The sequence below is a fragment of the Triturus cristatus genome, chromosome 3_1 (assembly GCF_964204655.1).
Source record: "Triturus cristatus chromosome 3_1, aTriCri1.1, whole genome shotgun sequence".
NCBI classification, from domain to species: Eukaryota; Metazoa; Chordata; class Amphibia; order Caudata; family Salamandridae; genus Triturus; species Triturus cristatus.
Genome location: NC_140583.1, coordinates 727,691,476 through 727,710,656, shown reverse-complemented (window position 1 = coordinate 727,710,656; position 19,181 = coordinate 727,691,476). Strand labels below are relative to the sequence as shown.

The following is a 19,181-nucleotide window of genomic DNA, read 5'->3' as shown; positions in this document are numbered from 1 at the left end:
ACCTAAATATCAAATAGACAGTAGGAGTATTTTTAAATATTTACAGGTGAGACGTTTTCTAAATACTAAGCGAGGAGGGATTATAGGGTTTAAGAATAATGAAATATTGGATAAGATTGAGAAGGGGGGAGACTGCAAGATACGCAGTTTCTATGCATGCCTCGCAGCTGGTAAAAAAGATGATCTTGATAAATATGGTAACAAATGGGCTATGAAGTTGGGTATTGAGACTGCTTGTTTTCAGGAATCATTGGATCTGGGACATACAGTGCTCTGCTCGGCACCATTACAATCACAGCATTATAAAACCCTATACTGTCTGTATTATACACCAGCTAGAATAGCACAATGGGGTGGTACTTTAGGGACACAATGCCCACGGTGTAATCAATCACAGGCGGATTTAATTCACATTTTTGCTACCTGCCCTCAACTTTCTACATTGATTAGGGAGGTGGGGGATTTCTGGTAAGGCACGTAGGAATTCAAATTACAATTACACCTACTGTGGCTCTATTGGGAATAATAACAGAGAGTGAGGCTACTAGTCGAGAGTTTATCTTTGTCGCTATGGCAGTATTTTGGCTTGTGATAGCAAGAGCATGGCTTGATAAATTACCTCCCACAAGGAATCAATGGTTGTCTAATCTTCTGTCAGCCTATAATTTAGAAAAAGGGATTTATGAGCGCAAAGGTCGAAAGGGTAGGCAGTTGGGCTTGAGAATTAAAAATTTGCTAACATTCGTGACAAGAATTTTCAATTCTATTAAGGACAAGGAGGCGAGGATTATGCTTTCTCATTTCTTTACTAGAAATGCTCAGCAGCCAATAAAACACAGTATAAGAAAAAAACTACAATACCCATGAACACCAGGGTATGACGTATAACCATAGAGTCCATTGTATATATAAGGCAACATGGCAAGCACAACATCCTCTTTCTTTGTTAAGGAGAACAGTTCCAATAGTAGAAGAAACAGATGAAGAGTCACAACGACCAACAGGAGGGACCACCAGCAAAGGCCGCAGGAGTCTGTAAGGCAGAACGCACATCACTGGAGGGCGACAGGACTCTGGTAGCCAGACGCCATCGGATGCAGATGAAACCAAAGGATGCAGTAAAATTGTCACTTCGGGTCAGAACCTGAAAAGAGACAGACTGCCGTAAAATACATCCAATATAAGAAAAAATGTAACAAGGGGGGGAAAAATATCAGAGAACAATATAACAGCAGAAGATACATAATACATATGCAAACATCTGTGTAAATGCAAATTAATACATGAGAAGGAACATAATGGGTGGGATAATCCTCGCCTCCTTGTCCTTAATAGAATTGAAAATTCTTGTCACGAATGTTAGCAAATTTTTAATTCTATGTCAGGACAGGAGGCTCCGATTATGCTTGTTCAAAGCTTATCCACCACTACTGAAGCAACATGATCAATAGGTTTATAATAAAAAGCCTTAAACATGGAATCAGAAGACCAATCTGCGGCCCTCATAATGTCAGACAAAGTCACACCCAAGGAAAAAGCTTTAGAAGCCATAGCTCCTCGTGCAGAATGAGCCCCAAAAATAGATACATCAATGCCTGCTTCTGACATAAGCCAGCGCACCCAACGAGCTAAAGTAGCCGGGGTAACAGGACGAAAGGGTTTCTGCAAAGCAATCAACAGTTGACCCTGTAAATCAGAACGTAAAGAAGCAGTACTTACCTCATAATCTTTGAGACATTGGACCACACAAAGATTGGGACGGAGAGGAAAAGAAGGATAGGATATCAATGAAGTATTCGTCTTGGTACGACGAGAAATTCGAAAAGTGACACCCTCAGGGGTAAAACAACGACCAGCCAAATCTAAGGCCCGAACATCAGAGACTCGTCTGCACGAGATAAGGCAAAGTAACATGGTCAGTTTGGCTGACAGCTGTTTGCGGGAAAGCAAAGGGTTGGAAGGCCAGGCGTCCAAAAAATTCAAGACAATGGAAACATCCCATAAAGAAGAATATTTAGGACAAGGGGGAGTCGTTAGGCGAATACCCTTGAGCAATTTAGTAATCAAAGGGTGCTCCCCAGCAGGTTTACCGTCAAGAGGAGAATGGCCTGCCGAAATGGCAGAACGGAAGTTGTTAACGGTCCGATAAGCTAAGCCTGAAGAGGCAAGAGACGCCAAAAAATTAATAATTAGAGAGACATCCGCTGTAGCGGGATCAGCTTCCCGTTGAACACACCAATCACACCATCGTTTCCAAGAACCTGCGTAGCGTTTGTGAGTGTTGGGCGCCCAGGACTCGCTGATAAATTTGCAAGCGTCGCTTGAAAGGCCTGGGACCGACCAACGGTCCCCGAAAGTCGCCAAGCCAGAAGACGGAGAGAGCCTGACTGGATTAGGGGATGCGGATTCCCTAGAGGGTCCAGCAACAGATTCCACTTCTGGGGAAGAAGGATCGGCACCGCACAACACATTTCCAGAAGAACTGGGAACCAAGCCTGAGCCCTCCACAGAGGAGCAATCAGAATCAGCTCTGATTGAAATCGCTTTGTTCGAGCTAGGACTCTCGGAATCATCATGAATGGAGGAAAGGCATAGCACAGCTGGGCAGGCCAGGTCTGGAGAAATGCGTCCGTGGCCAGAGCCTCCGGATCCGGTCTCCAACTGAAGAATCGGGGAAGTTGCGCGTTGAGGCGAGAGGCAAAGAGATCTATGTGACTCTGCCCCCAAAATCGACTGAGGGAACGAAAGATGCGGGGATGAAGTCTCCAATCGCTGAAATCCCGAAGGTGACGTGAATGCCAATCCGCAATCAGATTGTTGCGGCCCGGAAGATATTCTGCAATAACAGTGATCTTCCTTTGCAGACAATAATGCCAAAAATCTTTGGCGATCTCCGCTAACAATTTGGACCTCGTGCCGCCCAACTTGTTGACATAACGAACCGCGGACACATTGTCCATGCGGAGAAGAATGCAACAATTGGCCTGAAGAGGCGTGAGACAACGAATCGCAAAGGAACCCGCCAGGAGTTCCAGACAATTGATGTGAAGAGACAACTCCTGCGGGGACCAACGACCCCCCGTTGAAATCGGACCGCACCGGGCTCCCCAGCCCCACCGACTGGCATCTGACTCTATCACTATCTCCGGAGAGGAACCGAACAGGGCTCGACCATTCCAGGCCTCCATGTGGTCCAGCCACCACTGCATCTCGCATCTCGCCTCGTCTGACAGAGGAATCTGATCGGAATAGCGAAGACCCTGCTGAAGATGACGGATCTTCAGCCGTTGTAATGCCCTGTAATGCAGAGGACCTGGAAAGATCGCCTGAATTGAGGACGCTAATAGACCGACTACACGAGCTATAGATCTCAATGACACAATCCGTTTGGAGATAATCGACACCAACTCTCGTTTGATATAACGAATCTTCTGAGAGGGCAACAGAAGTTGACAGGTGAGTGAATTGACCTGGAAACCTAGAAACTCCATCACCTGTGAAGGAAGGAGGACAGATTTTTGAGGATTCACCAGAAACCCTAAGGATTGGAGAAGATCGATCGTCCAATCGAGTTGCAGGATCAATTTGTGAGGACAATCCGCCATGATCAGAATGTCGTCCAGATAAACAATCAGGCGGAGACCTCGCGCGCGTAAATGTTCCACCACAGGCTTCAGAAGTTTCGTGAAGCACCATGGGGCCGACGAGAGGCCGAACGGAAGGACCTGGTATTCGAACCAGCTCCCTTGCCACTGGAACTGAAGAAAACGCCGATGAGGCTTGAAGATTGGGACTGACAGATAGGCGTCTTCGAGATCGAGACGAACCATCCAATCTCCTGCTCGGAGAAGATCTCGCAAAAGATGGATCCCTTCCATCTTGAAATGTCGGTAAACCACTCCGCCGTTGAACTCCTTTAGATTGAGGACGAGGCGAGAACCGCCCCCTCGTTTCGGAACTAGAAACACCGAACTTACAAACCCTCTGGGATGGCGGGTAGTTTGAAGAATAGCCCCTTTCGCGAGAAGAGAAACGATCTCCGATGAGATGATCTCCTGATCCTGAAGAGAAAAGATCAACGGGGTAGGAAGGAGAGGTTGAGGCACGGGCTGATAAAATTCTATTTTGTAGCCCTGAACAGTTTCGAGAATCCAGGCATCGCTGGAGATTAGTTGCCAATTGTGTAGAAAAAACTGGAGCCTTCCCCCCAAAACCACATCGGAAAAAGGAATCACTCTCACCTGAAGTATTGGAGTCGTGATGACCTCCTTGTTGTCCTCCGAAGCGACCCTTCCGGAATTGTCCCCTTCCCTTGCGGGAGGGATAGAAGTTTGAACGGGTGGAGAAGCCGGGATCCTGTCCACCGCCACTGTGGGACTGAAATCCTCGTTGAGAATTTTGCTGTGATCCGCGGCCGAACGAACGTCCCCTGAGACGTCCGGCCTTAGCGAAAACCGGCCGAAACGCCCGCTTCAGCGAGGCCTGGGCTTTGTCAAGGCCACTGAAAGTGGCCACAAAACTAGAAAGTTCTTTGAGGAAAGGTTGTCCAAATAAAAGCCCCTGAGCCAAGGGACCGGCCTCAGAAGAGGAGAGCTCCGCTAACCTGGGGTCGAGGCGAAGAAGGATGGAGCGGCGTCTTTCGCAAGAAAGCGCACAATTGGCATTACCCAATTGACATATGGCTCTCTGAGCCCATTGAATGAGTTCATCCGGGTTGACAAGAGCCGATGATTCTTTAGCCAGAACACCCAAATCTAACATCTTCGTGAGTGGGCCCAATAAATCTAAAAGTTTATCCTGGCAGGACCGCCAAGATCTATCCAAACCCTTTTTAGGGTCTCGTGCATACTTCTTCAGGTAGGTGACCATGGTAGGATCAACCTCCGGAGTGTCGGCCAAATGATCTGCTAGATCAGGACGGGGACATTCAGATCTCATACGTGCCCGGGCATCTTGAGGAAAAGGTTGGCGAATGTGGGATTGGACGTAATCCGCCACCGCTGGGGAAGGTAGCCAGGAAGTGGAATGGGGATGCATAATCTCTAAAGGTTCAAATGTAAGAATGGGAGGAGTGGAAGGCGCGTCAACAAAATGCTCTTTGCGAGCCCTTTTTCTAGGAGGTGGTTCAAATTCAGACGAAGAAGAATGTGCATCATCACCGTCAGGATCATGGGAGGATGAAAAAGAAGTCCCAGCCGCCCCTGCAATAGAAGACGTGTCCGAAGACAGCGTCTTAGCCAATCTTTGAAAATCAACCTTGTGAGGATTGACAGGGGACTTTGACGCACGGGACGGTAACCAACCCTGTTGCTGTGCATACAGAGACAAATGTCGCTTCAGAGGATTTATTGCGCGCACAAGCGCCTTATTCACGGAGTGCTGCACCCCTTGATCAAGAGCTTCCACCAAGTCCTGCTCTAAAGAGCCAGAAGGATCCTCCTCATAATAATATTCCTCCTCATCATAGTATTCTGCCATGCTGACACAAAGTGTAACAGTAGTCAAAGCCCACAAAAACAAATCAATAGTGGCCAAAGGCACAATGCAAGGGGGAGTGAAAAACCCCACAGCAAGCCGAAGTGTAGATAAAACTAAACACTTCAAGTAAATAAAATTCAAATGTGGAGGGAGGGCTTGCTGGAAACAAAAGCTAGCACTCTAGGCAAAGCCTATGCACAATTATACAGCCCAAAACCTTTAAATAGCAAAAATGGGCGTAAATAGGGGGAAATACTGAAGCAGTGGGCTCTCGGCGCGTAGCGACCGTTCTGACAGGCGAGACACACCTGTTGTCAACAACAAATATGGCCGCCGCGCATGCGCGGTAACGGCCGCCCAGTATTTTCAAAAAACGGAGCCCTCGCAGTCACCAGCGCGAGTCTCCGAGCCCCTGACTCCCTCTCCACAGCAGTTGAAACGCAGGCGCAAGGCGCCCGGTAACGGGAGGTGAACCACACGCTCCCCGCACCTGTAATGACACACGCGGCGAGCGAAGGTTACGAAAACAACAGCGCTGATAAAAGAGGCAGCGTAACCATGACAGCAATGCGCGCTGAAACATAAAGCGTGGCAGCGTACAAGCAATAAGAACAAAGCTGCAACAAAGTTACAAGAAATGCAATAAATAAAGTCAAAAGCACTTAACTGGCTGCGGAGCAGCAAAGAAAGAGGATGTTGTGCTTGCCATGTTGCCTTATATATACAATGGACTCTATGGTTATACGTCATACCCTGGTGTTCATGGGTATTGTAGTTTTTTTCTTATACTGTGTTTTATTGGCTGCTGAGCATTTCTAGTAAAGAAATGAGAAAGCATAATCGGAGCCTCCTGTCCTGACATAGAATTTGGGATCCAATATGGAGATGGAAAGACCAAATGGTGTAAATATTTTGCTATGTTGTTTCGATTACCCTACTTGAAAGAAAGATTGAGGTATCATTTAAGCTATTTTCTATAATAATCGCATCTTTTTTTTTTTCTGTACATTTGCCCTTCTTTTTTTGTGGGTATTAATTGATGGATTCTATGCTGTGCTGTATTGTAATATCCGGTATGGAGTTTTTAATAAAAATATTTTTTTTAAAAAAGAACCAGGACACTTCTGCAAGTAATACTGTCGCGGAGTTACGCAGCCATTTCATTACATTAGAAGTGCCAGCTTTTCTCTTGCATGCCACTGCGTCATAATGTTTGAGTATGGACATGCTAGATTATGAAACATGCCCTCAGCATCCCATAGCAGTGCAATACACGCACTCTTTTGGCAGAGCATAAACGTTCTGGCCGATTTAATGCGGTCCTCACGTCCCATCAACATGTGGATGGAGCGAAACCTCCTCTCTTAAAGCTCTTTCCTCGGGTTACCACATCATATATCACAGCTGTCAAACCAGACCTAAAACGGCCACCAGCAACAGAAATGAATGTCAAATCGTCTCTATGGATCCCTGCGTGATGACGTAATACTGGCGCGCAAGGGCTGTGTCTCTGATAATAGGAAAGGAGGCGGAACCCGGAGAAAGGAGTCGCGGCTTCTAGAAGGCTGGTACTGTCAAGATGAAGAAGCAGATTGGTCCAGGGTCAACGGTGGCCGCGGACCGGCTCAGTGGGGCAAAACCAACCTGCCTAATTGTCGCTAGCGCCGCTACTGAAGGTAAGCCTCCTGTGGTCACGTGATATAACGCCCGCAACCGTGGATTGGACGGAGAGCGACCGGGTTGCTCAGTAACTTAGTTAAAGATATAAATGACGGACTGTCTCACAGCCTATCTCAAACTAAAAAGATGGACTATGCTCAAAGGATTTCCAAAAACATCATGCTCAGATATAAAGAGCCAAACATCTCTGTAGTGCACAGTTTCACGGCTAGAATGTCGCGCATGTCCTTTATTAGACTTCAATCTCTTCGGAAAGGCAAAGGGCTGCCATCTTAAAAGCCAAATAAAGCAATTATAAAATATGATGTAATATTTCTACTTAATAAATTGCAACAGACCAGATTCATGCAGAAGACTTCCGATTTTTGAAGCCAAAAATATCTTGATTTTAGCTGCCTCCCGCCTGAAATTTCCTCTGCTTCACACGAAGTCTATGGGGAAAATCAGTTCCTGCATGTACACTGTGGACGTGTAAGGTAGATGTCTGCGCTCTCAAATTTCCTGGTTTCATGTGAGCAGTTCATCCAGTCCAGATTTTTCCTCTGGGATTTGTAGTCCTGCTGATCCAATTGTAAAACCAGGACTCCAACTCCCAGAATACAAAGAAGGAAACTTGACTGGCTGATATACCTAAACATGGTCCGGGAAACGTGAGTTCTCTGGTTTAATGTAGAAGAAAACTGCGTAGGCCAGTTTACGCTCACCACCTAAATGAACAAAAAAACACAGTGTGCAGTTATATTAATAATGCGTTTTCTTGATGTCACTGAAAAGCAGAACATCTTTTTTTACTGATGTATGCATCATTGTATTTGTTATGTTATCAGCAACGTTTCTCCCCCAGTTGCCAGGTAAACTAGGTGTAATGTGTCCCTTTTTCAAGACATTGAACACAGAACAGTACTTCTAGGCAAGTCGCAAATTCTATTGCACCAAGTTAAGTTTTTGCAAACTGTCTTTAGGGTTGCCACCTGGACGTGTTTTTGACCTACGTGACCAGTATTTTAATGTCCCAGCCAATACAAAAGCGAGGAAAATTACTAAAAGGCGGTATTTCCCCCCCTTATCATAGCACATGCATTAAACAATAAATTTAAGATAAAACACAAATGTGTTTCAGGGTTGCCTAATAATCACTGACTAATAATTAAAGTAAACAAAGGAATAAAGGCCATGTTAAACGTGAACAGATGGTTTTACATAATGTTCCTTCTAAGTATCATGTCGGGACCTTTGCAGAATCTTAAAACATGAATGGCAGATATTTTTCTCTGGGAAAGACGAAACCCCTTCCTGCTTGTCATTTTGCAGTGTGTCCCATATATTAACAAGTTGCATCACAAAATTCCCATTCTCAGGGGATCGCAAAATGATCTGCCTAATAAATTTGGCGTGTAGCTATGTGCGATTAGCTGTAAATAAAGGGTGGGTGCCTATGTGAAACGGTAGACCCCTCCTTTATGAGAAAGGGGCTGCTTAAAAATGTTTTCCATTTGGTAATACATTATGGGAAGCTGGCTGCGGCCCCCTGGACCACTGACTCCCTCCAGAGAGAGGTCATCCAACACAATTCCCAGAGTGAAAGCGGTCCTACAGGGATGTCTTTGTGATTGTTATCTTTATTGTTACTGTTATCTTTAAAGACTGCAGTTGCGGCCACAAATTGTCGATACATTTCATTATGAATTGCACTACAGAGGTAACACCTCTTTCACTCCTCCTCCTAATTGTGCTTCAGAATGAGTCGTAGAATCCCTTTTGTGAGTGGGAAATCCTTTTCTGACTCGCAAATGTGATTCTGTACATTGTAAAATACACTTTTGTAGTCACAACCCTGCAATGTTGCAGAACATAAGATTTGTGACAGCAACAGTGTTTTGTACATCAAGCCATTATTAATCACACGAATAATACCTAATTGGAGAGGGGCATGGTAGTACTCATTCTGTATATTAATACACAGATATATTCCAGGGGGGAGATGTCTCTGCGTATATCTTATATGTTTTATTTCTCAGCCTTCCAGGCATGTACACCAGTTCTCTGTGCAATCATCATCTTGAATGTACATTTAGTTCATACTGAGTCGCATGCCCAAGCGACAATGCCAAGGGAGGAAGCGCACCAGAGGCAACAGACCAGCATATTACTTTTTCCTAAGAGGCCTGGCTTATAGCCTACCTCCTTCATCAGTGACAGCAATTTCTCTTTTGTATAAAACACTGCTTAATAAAATTCCCAGAACATTGGTGAAACTGAACTTGATTTAATCTTCACCTCCATTTTGAAAGGGAACTGCCTTGCTTAAGTGTAGTATTCACACCTTCAGAAGTCTTCCCCTACTCAGTGGACATTAATTGAGTTTGACAGGAACCATGCATTTGCAGCGTAGCCCACCAATGGCATAACAGAGTTAGAATTGAAAGATCTATCTAGTTGGCATACCCTATTCATGGAAGATTTTGCCACAATCATTTTGGTCTTTATAAAAAGTATGCATGATAGCGTCTTATCAATCTCACTCCCCACCCCCAAGTATTTGTATTTAGATGTCGCCTCTAGGTTGCACCAGTATACAATATATTTCAAGTTTATTCTTAATCAGATATTGATATAATGCTTTCAATATGAGCTACAAATCAGTTGATGTATGTTCTATAGCTACCACATCACGTGCTGTAAAGCATGCATACTCCTAGCTCCTTGTTAGGTGTCACACCTCCTGTTCTTTCTAGCTCGCTTATTAGATAACAAATGGAAACTGGAAAGAGCAGGGAACTATTTTCAATAGCATCAGTCAGGAAGGGCGTGAAGGAAAATATGGTGCAAACATAAAAGATAAAATACGTCAAATAACAAAAGCCATCTTTACAGATTTATTGGGAAGGCCCAATATAAATGAAACTCTGTGGAGTGATAAGGGTAATATTAAGATTGTAGTACTCAAATTAGGTTTACTTCAGAGATATCAAAGTTATCAAGTTGGGGTTGAAAATAAAATTAGCTTAGTTCCTCTTCTGATGGAAGTGTGCAAATAACTCGGCTTGCTGCTCCACATCCATGCCTCAGTTGGGGTTTAGAGGATTGAAGGAAGGACCCCCCCCCCCCGCCCTCATCCTCCCACCTCCACCCCACTCTACCATGTGGTGCAGAATCGAGCATGTAGTGATGCAGAGACCCTGAGCACAAATGGTGGTCCGCGAGGTAGCTGGGAAGGTTAGTGACCTGCTACTCCTGCTGAAGTGACTGAGCTCTACAGCGTGTGGGCTCAACAACAGAGTGGGTGGCAGGGTGGTGGTACATCCTCAGAGTTGCAGTTTGGGGCCACAGGTCCTTGAGGCTTGAGCACATATCCAGGAGCACTAAGAGCAGGAGGAACCTGGAAATAGGAGTGTGGCAACGGGGATAAGACTGCATCATGAGCCCTTTAGAGAGCGCTCCCTTCCTTTTGAGAAGGTGAAAGCTAAGCCCCATAAAGAGAGCTCACCATCTGAAATGGCTGCAGCTTGCTGAAGACATTAGGCAACTTTAGACTGAGTATTGTAATGTAACTTATAAATGGCCACTAGATGCTGTACATCGGATCATTCTAAGTTTTAGGTTTACTTGTATAGAGTACATCCACAGGAGCATCTTGGCACTTGAAAACCCACAGCCACCTCCTAATGAACGAGACAAAAGTAAATTATAATAAGCTAGTTTTCAGAGATTTCAATGAAATTATATTGACATGAGAACAAAGAGCAAGGGGAAGGTCATTCCAAGTTTTGGCAGCTGGAACTGAAAAAGCTATAGCCCCAAATTGACAGGTGAATGAATTAGGGATAGTGAGACAAAAAGCAGACCTTCAAGACTGGTGGAGCTGAAGGTAGATTTTGAGTAATCGCTGGTCGTGGGGCGGCTGTGCTCACGTCGGACATGGGTCGAGGTAACGCGGAGATTAAGCTGGTTATGCAAACCCAATAAATCGAAATAGTGGAATGCCAACTGGAATCTAGTAAGTAATTTGAACAACTTGTGCATGCCCCCCATAGCATAGGGAGAATCACATACGCATTCTTTACTGGTGAAATGTGAAGACATAGAGAGCAGACCCAGGCTCGGAGGGTGACATCTGTGTATGCCTCCCTGACATTTTCCGTGGAGGGTTGAAAACCAACCCAGAAAGCCAAACTGGATTGTAAAAGCACTCGGGGTAGGGAAGCATTCCAAAGAACCAGTTGCAAGACTGAGGGACATTGTAGTTGAAATATGAGTCTATAGGCAAAAGGAAGAAATCCTGTCTCAGGCCAAGCAAATCAACAGCTTTCACCATTGAGGGATAAATGTTGTATTCTTCCAAATCCTCTTTATTACAATACCTCAGAATGAAGAGAATTTTAGCTACCTACCTCGAACTAGCCAAGATGCAAGTAAGATTCGGTTGGACTTGTGACAGGGTAAATAAAAGACGATTCATGAGTTCAAAGAGGGTGTTCGGCTACTGAATCTGAAAGAAGTGACTGCTGCACAGACCAGGCTTGATGAAAGATGTCGAGCACACAACAATGGCAGTGTATATAGAACAGTAGCAGGGAGTTCTGCATGTGAGGCATTACAGGGCTCAAGTATTTAATCAATATCGGCTCCATCCACAAGGGCCCATCGTTTTGTTTTAGAAAATGCTGCAACAATTTTGATATAAAAGAAGCATTATTTGGGACATTACTAATTTGTGAGGCTATTAGGGTCTTCGGTAGACTGCTCTGTGAGGAATAGTGGGGAATGAAAATTCCCAAACTCAGCTTTCTCCTTGGACTCATAGAACTTAATATCCTTCTATGCACGGTTTCATTGACACTAGTTGACATTCATCCACATATGAGCTCTGATGGGTAATGTTTTTTATTCATACAAAATTCCTAATTGGTGATCTTAATTTAAATGTGGGCATCATCAGCATGTCATTGTGTGCTGAGGATGAATCTGTTTAGAAAAAAAGCCTATTTATAAGGACAGGGGACATAGAAGGAACCATTGGTACTCCACTGTCAAAGGTCATACTTTCATATAGAATTATCAATCAATCATCAGATAGCTAGGCACTGCAGTCACACTCCTCTTCTTAGCCAAAGTTCTACAAAGCAAAATGAACTCAAAATGGTGCTCAAAGGTAGAAAAAAGAGGCCACCTAGAACTTCGAGAGACTTCACAAGGATTCCTATAATAAAAAAAGAGATCCCCGAGCGTCGTTACCTATGAAAAACGTTCATTGTCAAGTCCATAATAATCCTGAGTTATTTATTGCGATCTTCAGAGCAGATGAATGGCTTCTTGTAGCCAAAGCCCACGTTACTCCATATCCACATTAAGTCAACACATGTTTCGTCGTTGCAGCAATTCACCTTACAATTCATCTGGGTTACAATCAAACATAGAACTCTTTAAATAATTTCCTACTTAGTCAATTTCATCATCACTACCACAAACTCAAAATAGCGCAATAAACTATGTGGTTGTTGAGAACATGCATAGCACATTCAATAATTAACGTCCAGGGAAAACCTAATATACACATGTGTAAAGGGAGCAAAATACTTGATAATGTTATTATTATCCAATAAGATACCCCTAATTGTTGATACTCCTCAACTCGAGACCCCATCCATTCATGCTCAGAAATAAATAAGTTAATTAGACAACCATGTGTATATGTATATTGTTCGTTATCGAAACCAAAATACCTTATTCAAATGCGATCTCAGTGCAACTTATACCTCTGATTCAAAGTGAGAAGATTTGAAATAATATTAATCTAACGATTCAGCCGGTAAGTGTCACATATATGAGCTCCACACATATCTAACAATACGTACCTAATCATTATAAAAATATCTTACTGTTGCTATTCGGGATATTAATCAGCAGTTAAATTTGATGATTGGCTACAGAAAGGTTTTATATGTGAGGTGTTCTATTGATATTTTAATTATTAAAGGGATTTAGGTGTTAATCGTGTTTACACGAATTACTGAGTTATCATTCATCTACTGTAAAAGAAACCCTGAGGGATGGATTATTTTCATAATGATAAGGTACGTATTCTTAGAGTTTTGTGGCTCAGCTTTGAATAACCATGTTCTACATTTGTTATGAAACTTTCAGAGTGGAGGCTTACTTCGATAAAGCAAAGGTATGGCCTTCATAATTTTTATGCTATGTCTTCTGGAGGCTCTTCCTCCGCCGTCTCAGCAGCTTAGACTTAGAAATGGTGGACAAGTGATTGTGGACCTAAAGAGCGACAAGAGGCATAGCTTTGTGAACTTGTTTATCTTATATCTTAGCCTTTGGTATTGGAAAATATAGTATATAAATCATTGAACATTATTTGTTTCTTAAGTATGGCTTGTACTGAGCTCCAACCGTATGAATATCAGATTCTAAGTATGGTTATTCACAGGGATGTGAAATTCCTATAGCCTGGTGCCCGGGACATATTGTTTGGGGTCAAGGGCAACAAGTTTACATGTGTATTTTGTCCTTGGGATTAGGCCAAACCCCCTGCAGCCCAAACCCTTTGGCTGCCAGTTTGCAGTACGACATTATGGATCAGGGAAGGGTACTGTCTGCAGTTAATGTAGTATTTTTATCCACATGTTAATGCTGTTCAAACTTGTATTTATGGTTCATCAATCGAAAGCCTTTATTATTAGGGTGAGTGCTCTAAGTAAATGTTGTAAGCTCTGGCTGCACTACTGACAGTCGTTCCAGTATAAAAATGTATAAACACGTTTTCAAAGTTTTTAGCAATATGCGGCTATTCATAATGTTCTCAGAATGCTCTCTGATTTGGTGCAGATATTTGCAGAAGCTTGAAAGCAAGATTGATGATTCTTTGCTTTCAAAATACAATGTTGATAAAAAATGATAGCAGGAAAAAAATATTTAGCTAAACTACTTACAAAATTCAGGTACATTTCTTTGCAGCATCAGTTAATAACGTGTTGATGCATGCTAGTATTTCCCCAAAAAATTCATAATGGAAAATTAGTGTAACCAGTTTCAATTAGATTAAGGGAAACAAAAATAAACAAGCTTTGGCAAAGCCAGTAGGTCTGAAATTGGTGGTCAGTTTTTAGTTTTGTCAATGTGTGACTTGTTTTGGCATGGTTTTTGTAAAATCTTATTGGTGTGGGAGCTGCCGGGTCATCACCATTATAACAAACATTAACAAAAGCAAAAATTGTTTTTGGTCTTAAAAAGCAGACACTGCCACAGTAGTTACTGGCACTGAACAAAACTACTTTGTGTGGCGATATGCTCCTTGTGAAAGAGCAGAATAATGTCACTCACAGTGAAGCCAGCAGATACAGAGAGAGAAAGACAGAATTTAAAAAAAACGCAAAAGGTCATGGTCAGCGCCAGACCAAATTAGGGGCCCAATTATTGAAGAAAGTCTCAAAAGTGCACCCATGGTATATGTCCTTGCATTAAGTGCAGCTATACGGCTTTCATAATTTCCCAAGCATTTACAGAAGTAGGACAAGAAATAGTACTCCTTGTAAATATTTGTGAACTGCATTTTAGCATGAGCAAATATGAATGTGTAGATTTGCTTGCGAAAATCTGAGTGTTTGCAAGTTCACTTTCGCTCCAACCACTTTTTCCCCAACTCTGGAAGAAGGTTTACGTCTGCCATTGTCAGGAGTAAATTTCCAAAGTTTCTTAGTATGGAAAAAGATTCGAGAAGAGTTATTGAAAATCCTTAAAACATGCAAGTTAGTAGGTTTGCACAGATTCAAAATGGCTTTCTAACCCCGGAAATACTGTTTACCACTACCTTCAGCCCCAGTATGTAGATCTGTGGAAACGTGGCAACACAAAGGGATTGCAAGTATTCAAACACTGCTATGGTATGAGCCCTGGCATAAGCAGAGAGGCTACAGCAGAGCTCTTATATAATGAGATTGCTGCCATAATATGTCGCCACACTAAAGGCTCCAAAGGGACAAGTGGATTTTGTTACAGGACAAGTAGATTTATGAAGCAATCTGTCCCATGGACAAGTAGATATTTTATTAAACTCCACACCCTTTCTTTTTGCATTTAGAACATTAAGGTGAGGCCATGTTTTTTACGGCTAACCATGTGTCGCTTTAGAGCAGTTAAAAGCAGGGACAGATGATCAGGTCGATATGCAAACATTATAGATGGGTATAAAGTGAATAGCGAGGATGTTTTTATTCTTGGGTTTCTGAGTGGCATCTTAGACTACTTGAAGTTCGCGCTTGTTTTTCTTTGAAGTCATTCACAACCCGGTGGTGAAAAAACATCCCTCAATATTTACTGTTGCTTATCAGTAATTTTATTTAAAATCCAGATTAACCGGTAATCTCTGTATTAAATCCCACCTCTAATTTTCAAATTGCTGTTTAGTTGTGACGTGGCAAGTCACCTGAAATACAAAAATGACATATCTCCACAATTGTAATAAATTATTATAGTTGAGTTGTGACGACACAATTCCTGCTGCCAGATCAAAGAGAAAGTAGAAAAGGTCGTAGAGCAGATTGTCAACTGGTTTTTAATCAATGAAAACGATAATAAGCTTTTCGGCTCTTCTGACCTAGTTTGCTGAAATAAGGTCATTAGCAGAAAGGAAAGACTTATGACAGCATGTTTATTTTTTGCACAATTGTTCATTACAGGAAAACAGGGATCTCTCTATTTTAACGACAATTTATTAACTGTCGTTAAAGTGATTTACATTAAACTGCAGTAAATTATTAACTGCTTATAGATGCATTTAATATCATACTACAGATTCTGTATTTCAACGGCATATTTGCAACCATACTCAGTAGTATGAAAGGGAAAGAGACCAAGAATTTAATCCTTTTGAGGGAAGAATAACCGTGTGTGACTATGTTCTATGAAAAAAATAAAATATCCTGTGCTGTACATGAAAAGAATATTGCAAGTTACGTTGGGGTTCCATGACTGTACAAAAGTACTCTGGGCCTTATTTAGAGTTTGCCGGACGTGATACTCCATCACAAACATGGCAGATATCCCGTCAACCGTATTGTAAGTGCCATATGTTATAATGCACTTGTAATATGGCAGACACAGTATTCTCCATGTTTGTGAACGAGTTCTCAATCCAACAAACTCCAAATAAGCCTGCTGTGTTCTGCCTCTTTCCTTCATATGCTCATGAATCTCCTTGGTGACTCTCCATATAATCCACTGCTGCGGGTACTTTATTAACCAACAGCCCAAATACGATAACATTTTTTTAGACTTCCCAAAATCAGATCAGTGCAAGACTGTATAAAAGCATTGATCTTCATTACACTGTGAGGGACGGAGAGAAAGTAGCGCACTCAACCCAAAACCTTACATGGTAAAACCAGATTTTTCCTGTAAAGCGATCTGATGCGAAAAGTTAAGCACAGCATCAAATAATATGCCCAAGTTCCTGAGAGCCTGGTCTGGCTGAGGGTAGAGACACAGAGAATCTTATCTGGCCACAGTCTTCAATCTCGTACATTGGAATGATGTTTAGTAAACATGATCTCCAACTTTGATTCAGTTTTAAGTCCTTTAATGTCATCCTTTCAGGAATAACTTCACATGTTGTAGAGATTTGGGCTGCACCACAAGATCCTCTCTGGGTGTCTCCCACATCCTCTCTGGGTGTCGTCAGCAGATAAAGGAAACCATGTCTTGAACTGGTGAAGTTCATTGGCTAGTGCTTGGAGATACAAATGTAAAATCAGAGAGGACAATGAAGATCACTGTAGAACTCCCCAGAAGAGTATTTTTGGGTGAGAAGTGAAAAACAGCCATCTGGACTGATTGAGTTCTGTTACTTATGACGTGTCCATTTCAGAGCATCAGATTACTCTGCCAATATTTTAACCAGGACTGGTATTGTGTGAACATCAGTGAAAAGAAATGGGAAGATCCGTAAAATCTAATTTATTTCTCACCACAATAAAAGTAGAAAACATAGAAATGTCTTTAAGCTGTTATATTTACAGATTTAACAGCTTTTTATAGCACTTATAAGTTTAAAAAGTGGAGCAGTGAAGGATTCAACTACATGAGTGAACAGGAGCAAATCGGAACGAGGAATGCCAATAAGAATAGCTGACATGAAATAAAATATAATTGCGAGATACTCCAGTGATAGACCACTTCTGGTTGAGGGACTTTTAAAATTCACTTAACTATTAGTAAATCTTCACTACTTAAAACAGAGCCAGAATTAATTCCCATGGAAACATAAGAACAAGAGGTTTCGAATTAATTTACAACCCTTTAGCCCTTCCAGAATTTCAAAATGGAAGCAAATGAACATGAGTTTTATTTTTCAAAGAGGCACCCCTAAAGCCACTGGTATAAAATGCTTATTTGGTGAATAAAACTGATGGGGTAGATGGCTGCTGACGTCTTTATGCGTCATGAAATATAAAATACCTGGGAGCAGGCGGAAAAACACTTAAAGCCGGTCAGGCCCCACACACTAGGTGTCTACATAGTGCTAGAGCAGTAATTTTGGCGGTGACACACGCTAGGTGTCTACATAGTGCTAGAGCAGTAATTCTGGCAGTGACTTGAGAACTATGAGCAAGAGTATCTCATGAAGCAGAGACCGGATTTCTGATGAATGAGCCAACACATTTGAGACCAGAACCAAGGCCGATCAGGGGACTTCAGTCATTTATGTCAATGAATTGTGTTACATTGATTGGATGGCATTCTTTTGATACTTAAAAATACAGATGGTTGAGATGTGAATATACCTTAAAATACTCAAATCGCTGGTGCAATTGGAATGACATTTTTTTCAGGTATAATTCTATCAATAAATAGTTCTATTTTCAACAATCACTGAAACCTATTGACATTACACGTAGGTGCACATTTTTTTGTCTTGCGTTCTAACAAATTAGCGTTATGGTTAAAAGTAGATTTTAGTGCCTTTGATGTGACATTGTAACATTTTGTGGGCAATTTTAAAATGGCCATCTTCGTTTAATTTTTTGGTTACTGTAAAGTGCAAGGTCTTACAAGGTATACATAACTATATAATTAAACTATCCAGTAAAATATGTAATAGGTATTATAATTTGTTTTTTATTTTATTTGTGCCACCACCTTAGTCTGTGCACCTAGCCCTAGTGCTCTACCTCTAGTGTCACTGACAGTTGTTACTGCTTGTGGCTTCTTTTAACCATTACATTTATGGGATCTAATTTTGCCTTCATTGATGGATGATAGGAATTCATAATAAGTCTGTACTCTGTACCTGCTTACTATTGTCATCAAAACCTTACAGATGGGATATTGGCATACGGCGTTAAACTACCAAAATCTCTGAGTGATTTTTAACCCCCAGAAAGTGAAAAAGAACAACTTCCCCAGTCAGAAGCTACAAACCAGCTCCTTTACTGATGTTTCTCCTTGTTTGATTTGTAGGTGTGTCTGCACAGTCATTCCTGAATGCCTTCACTCAAGGAAGTTCAGTATTCAATCTGCAAGTGGCTACACCTGGGGTAAGTGACCACATGAGAGTCACTTCTTAATATGCTCATCACTTTGGGATCACCTAATTCTGAATCCTGCATAGATTTCATAATTTTAATAGATAAGGGAATCAAGACACCTATAGATAATGTGATTTGCCCACAGTCTTACACATATTCATAAGCAGAAGAGCTGGGATTAGAACTTTAGTCAGGGGAATTATAATTTATCCCCTTCTCAGAGCCTTATTCTTTTTCATATCTGATGCTAGTTCCTTAATGTCAAGCTTTTAGAAACGTTGCAATTTTTATTCTTCACCCGGCACGTCATGTCTTAAATATTCTGAGTCTAATTGGAGAAGATTTTGTATGATTAAAATCCTTGTTTCTCATCATAAATGAAATAATACCCCCAAAACAATGTATGTATTTTATTAAATCGGTTTTAGTCTCACTGTTTAATACAATCTTGAAAACATAATTTATGTAGTACAGTAGAGCAAGTTTTTT

At 41.9% G+C, this 19,181-nt stretch overlaps 1 protein-coding gene across 2 annotated transcripts in view; it reads left to right on the top strand.

The window, feature by feature from the left end:
- The first annotated feature begins 6,868 nt into the window (after positions 1–6,868).
- Positions 6,869–19,181, top strand: part of GATD1 (glutamine amidotransferase class 1 domain containing 1) — a 100,680-nt gene continuing 88,367 nt past the window's right edge. The window contains exons 1-2 of one of the 2 annotated variants that reach the window (XM_085644865.1): positions 6,869–7,154; positions 18,625–18,701. In XM_085644865.1, coding sequence (XP_085500991.1) covers positions 7,058–7,154; positions 18,625–18,701 — 174 coding nt within the window. In that variant the 5' untranslated portion in view covers positions 6,869–7,057. The remainder of the gene's footprint in view (positions 7,155–18,624; positions 18,702–19,181) is intronic. The other variant, XM_085644866.1, reaches the window with a different exon arrangement.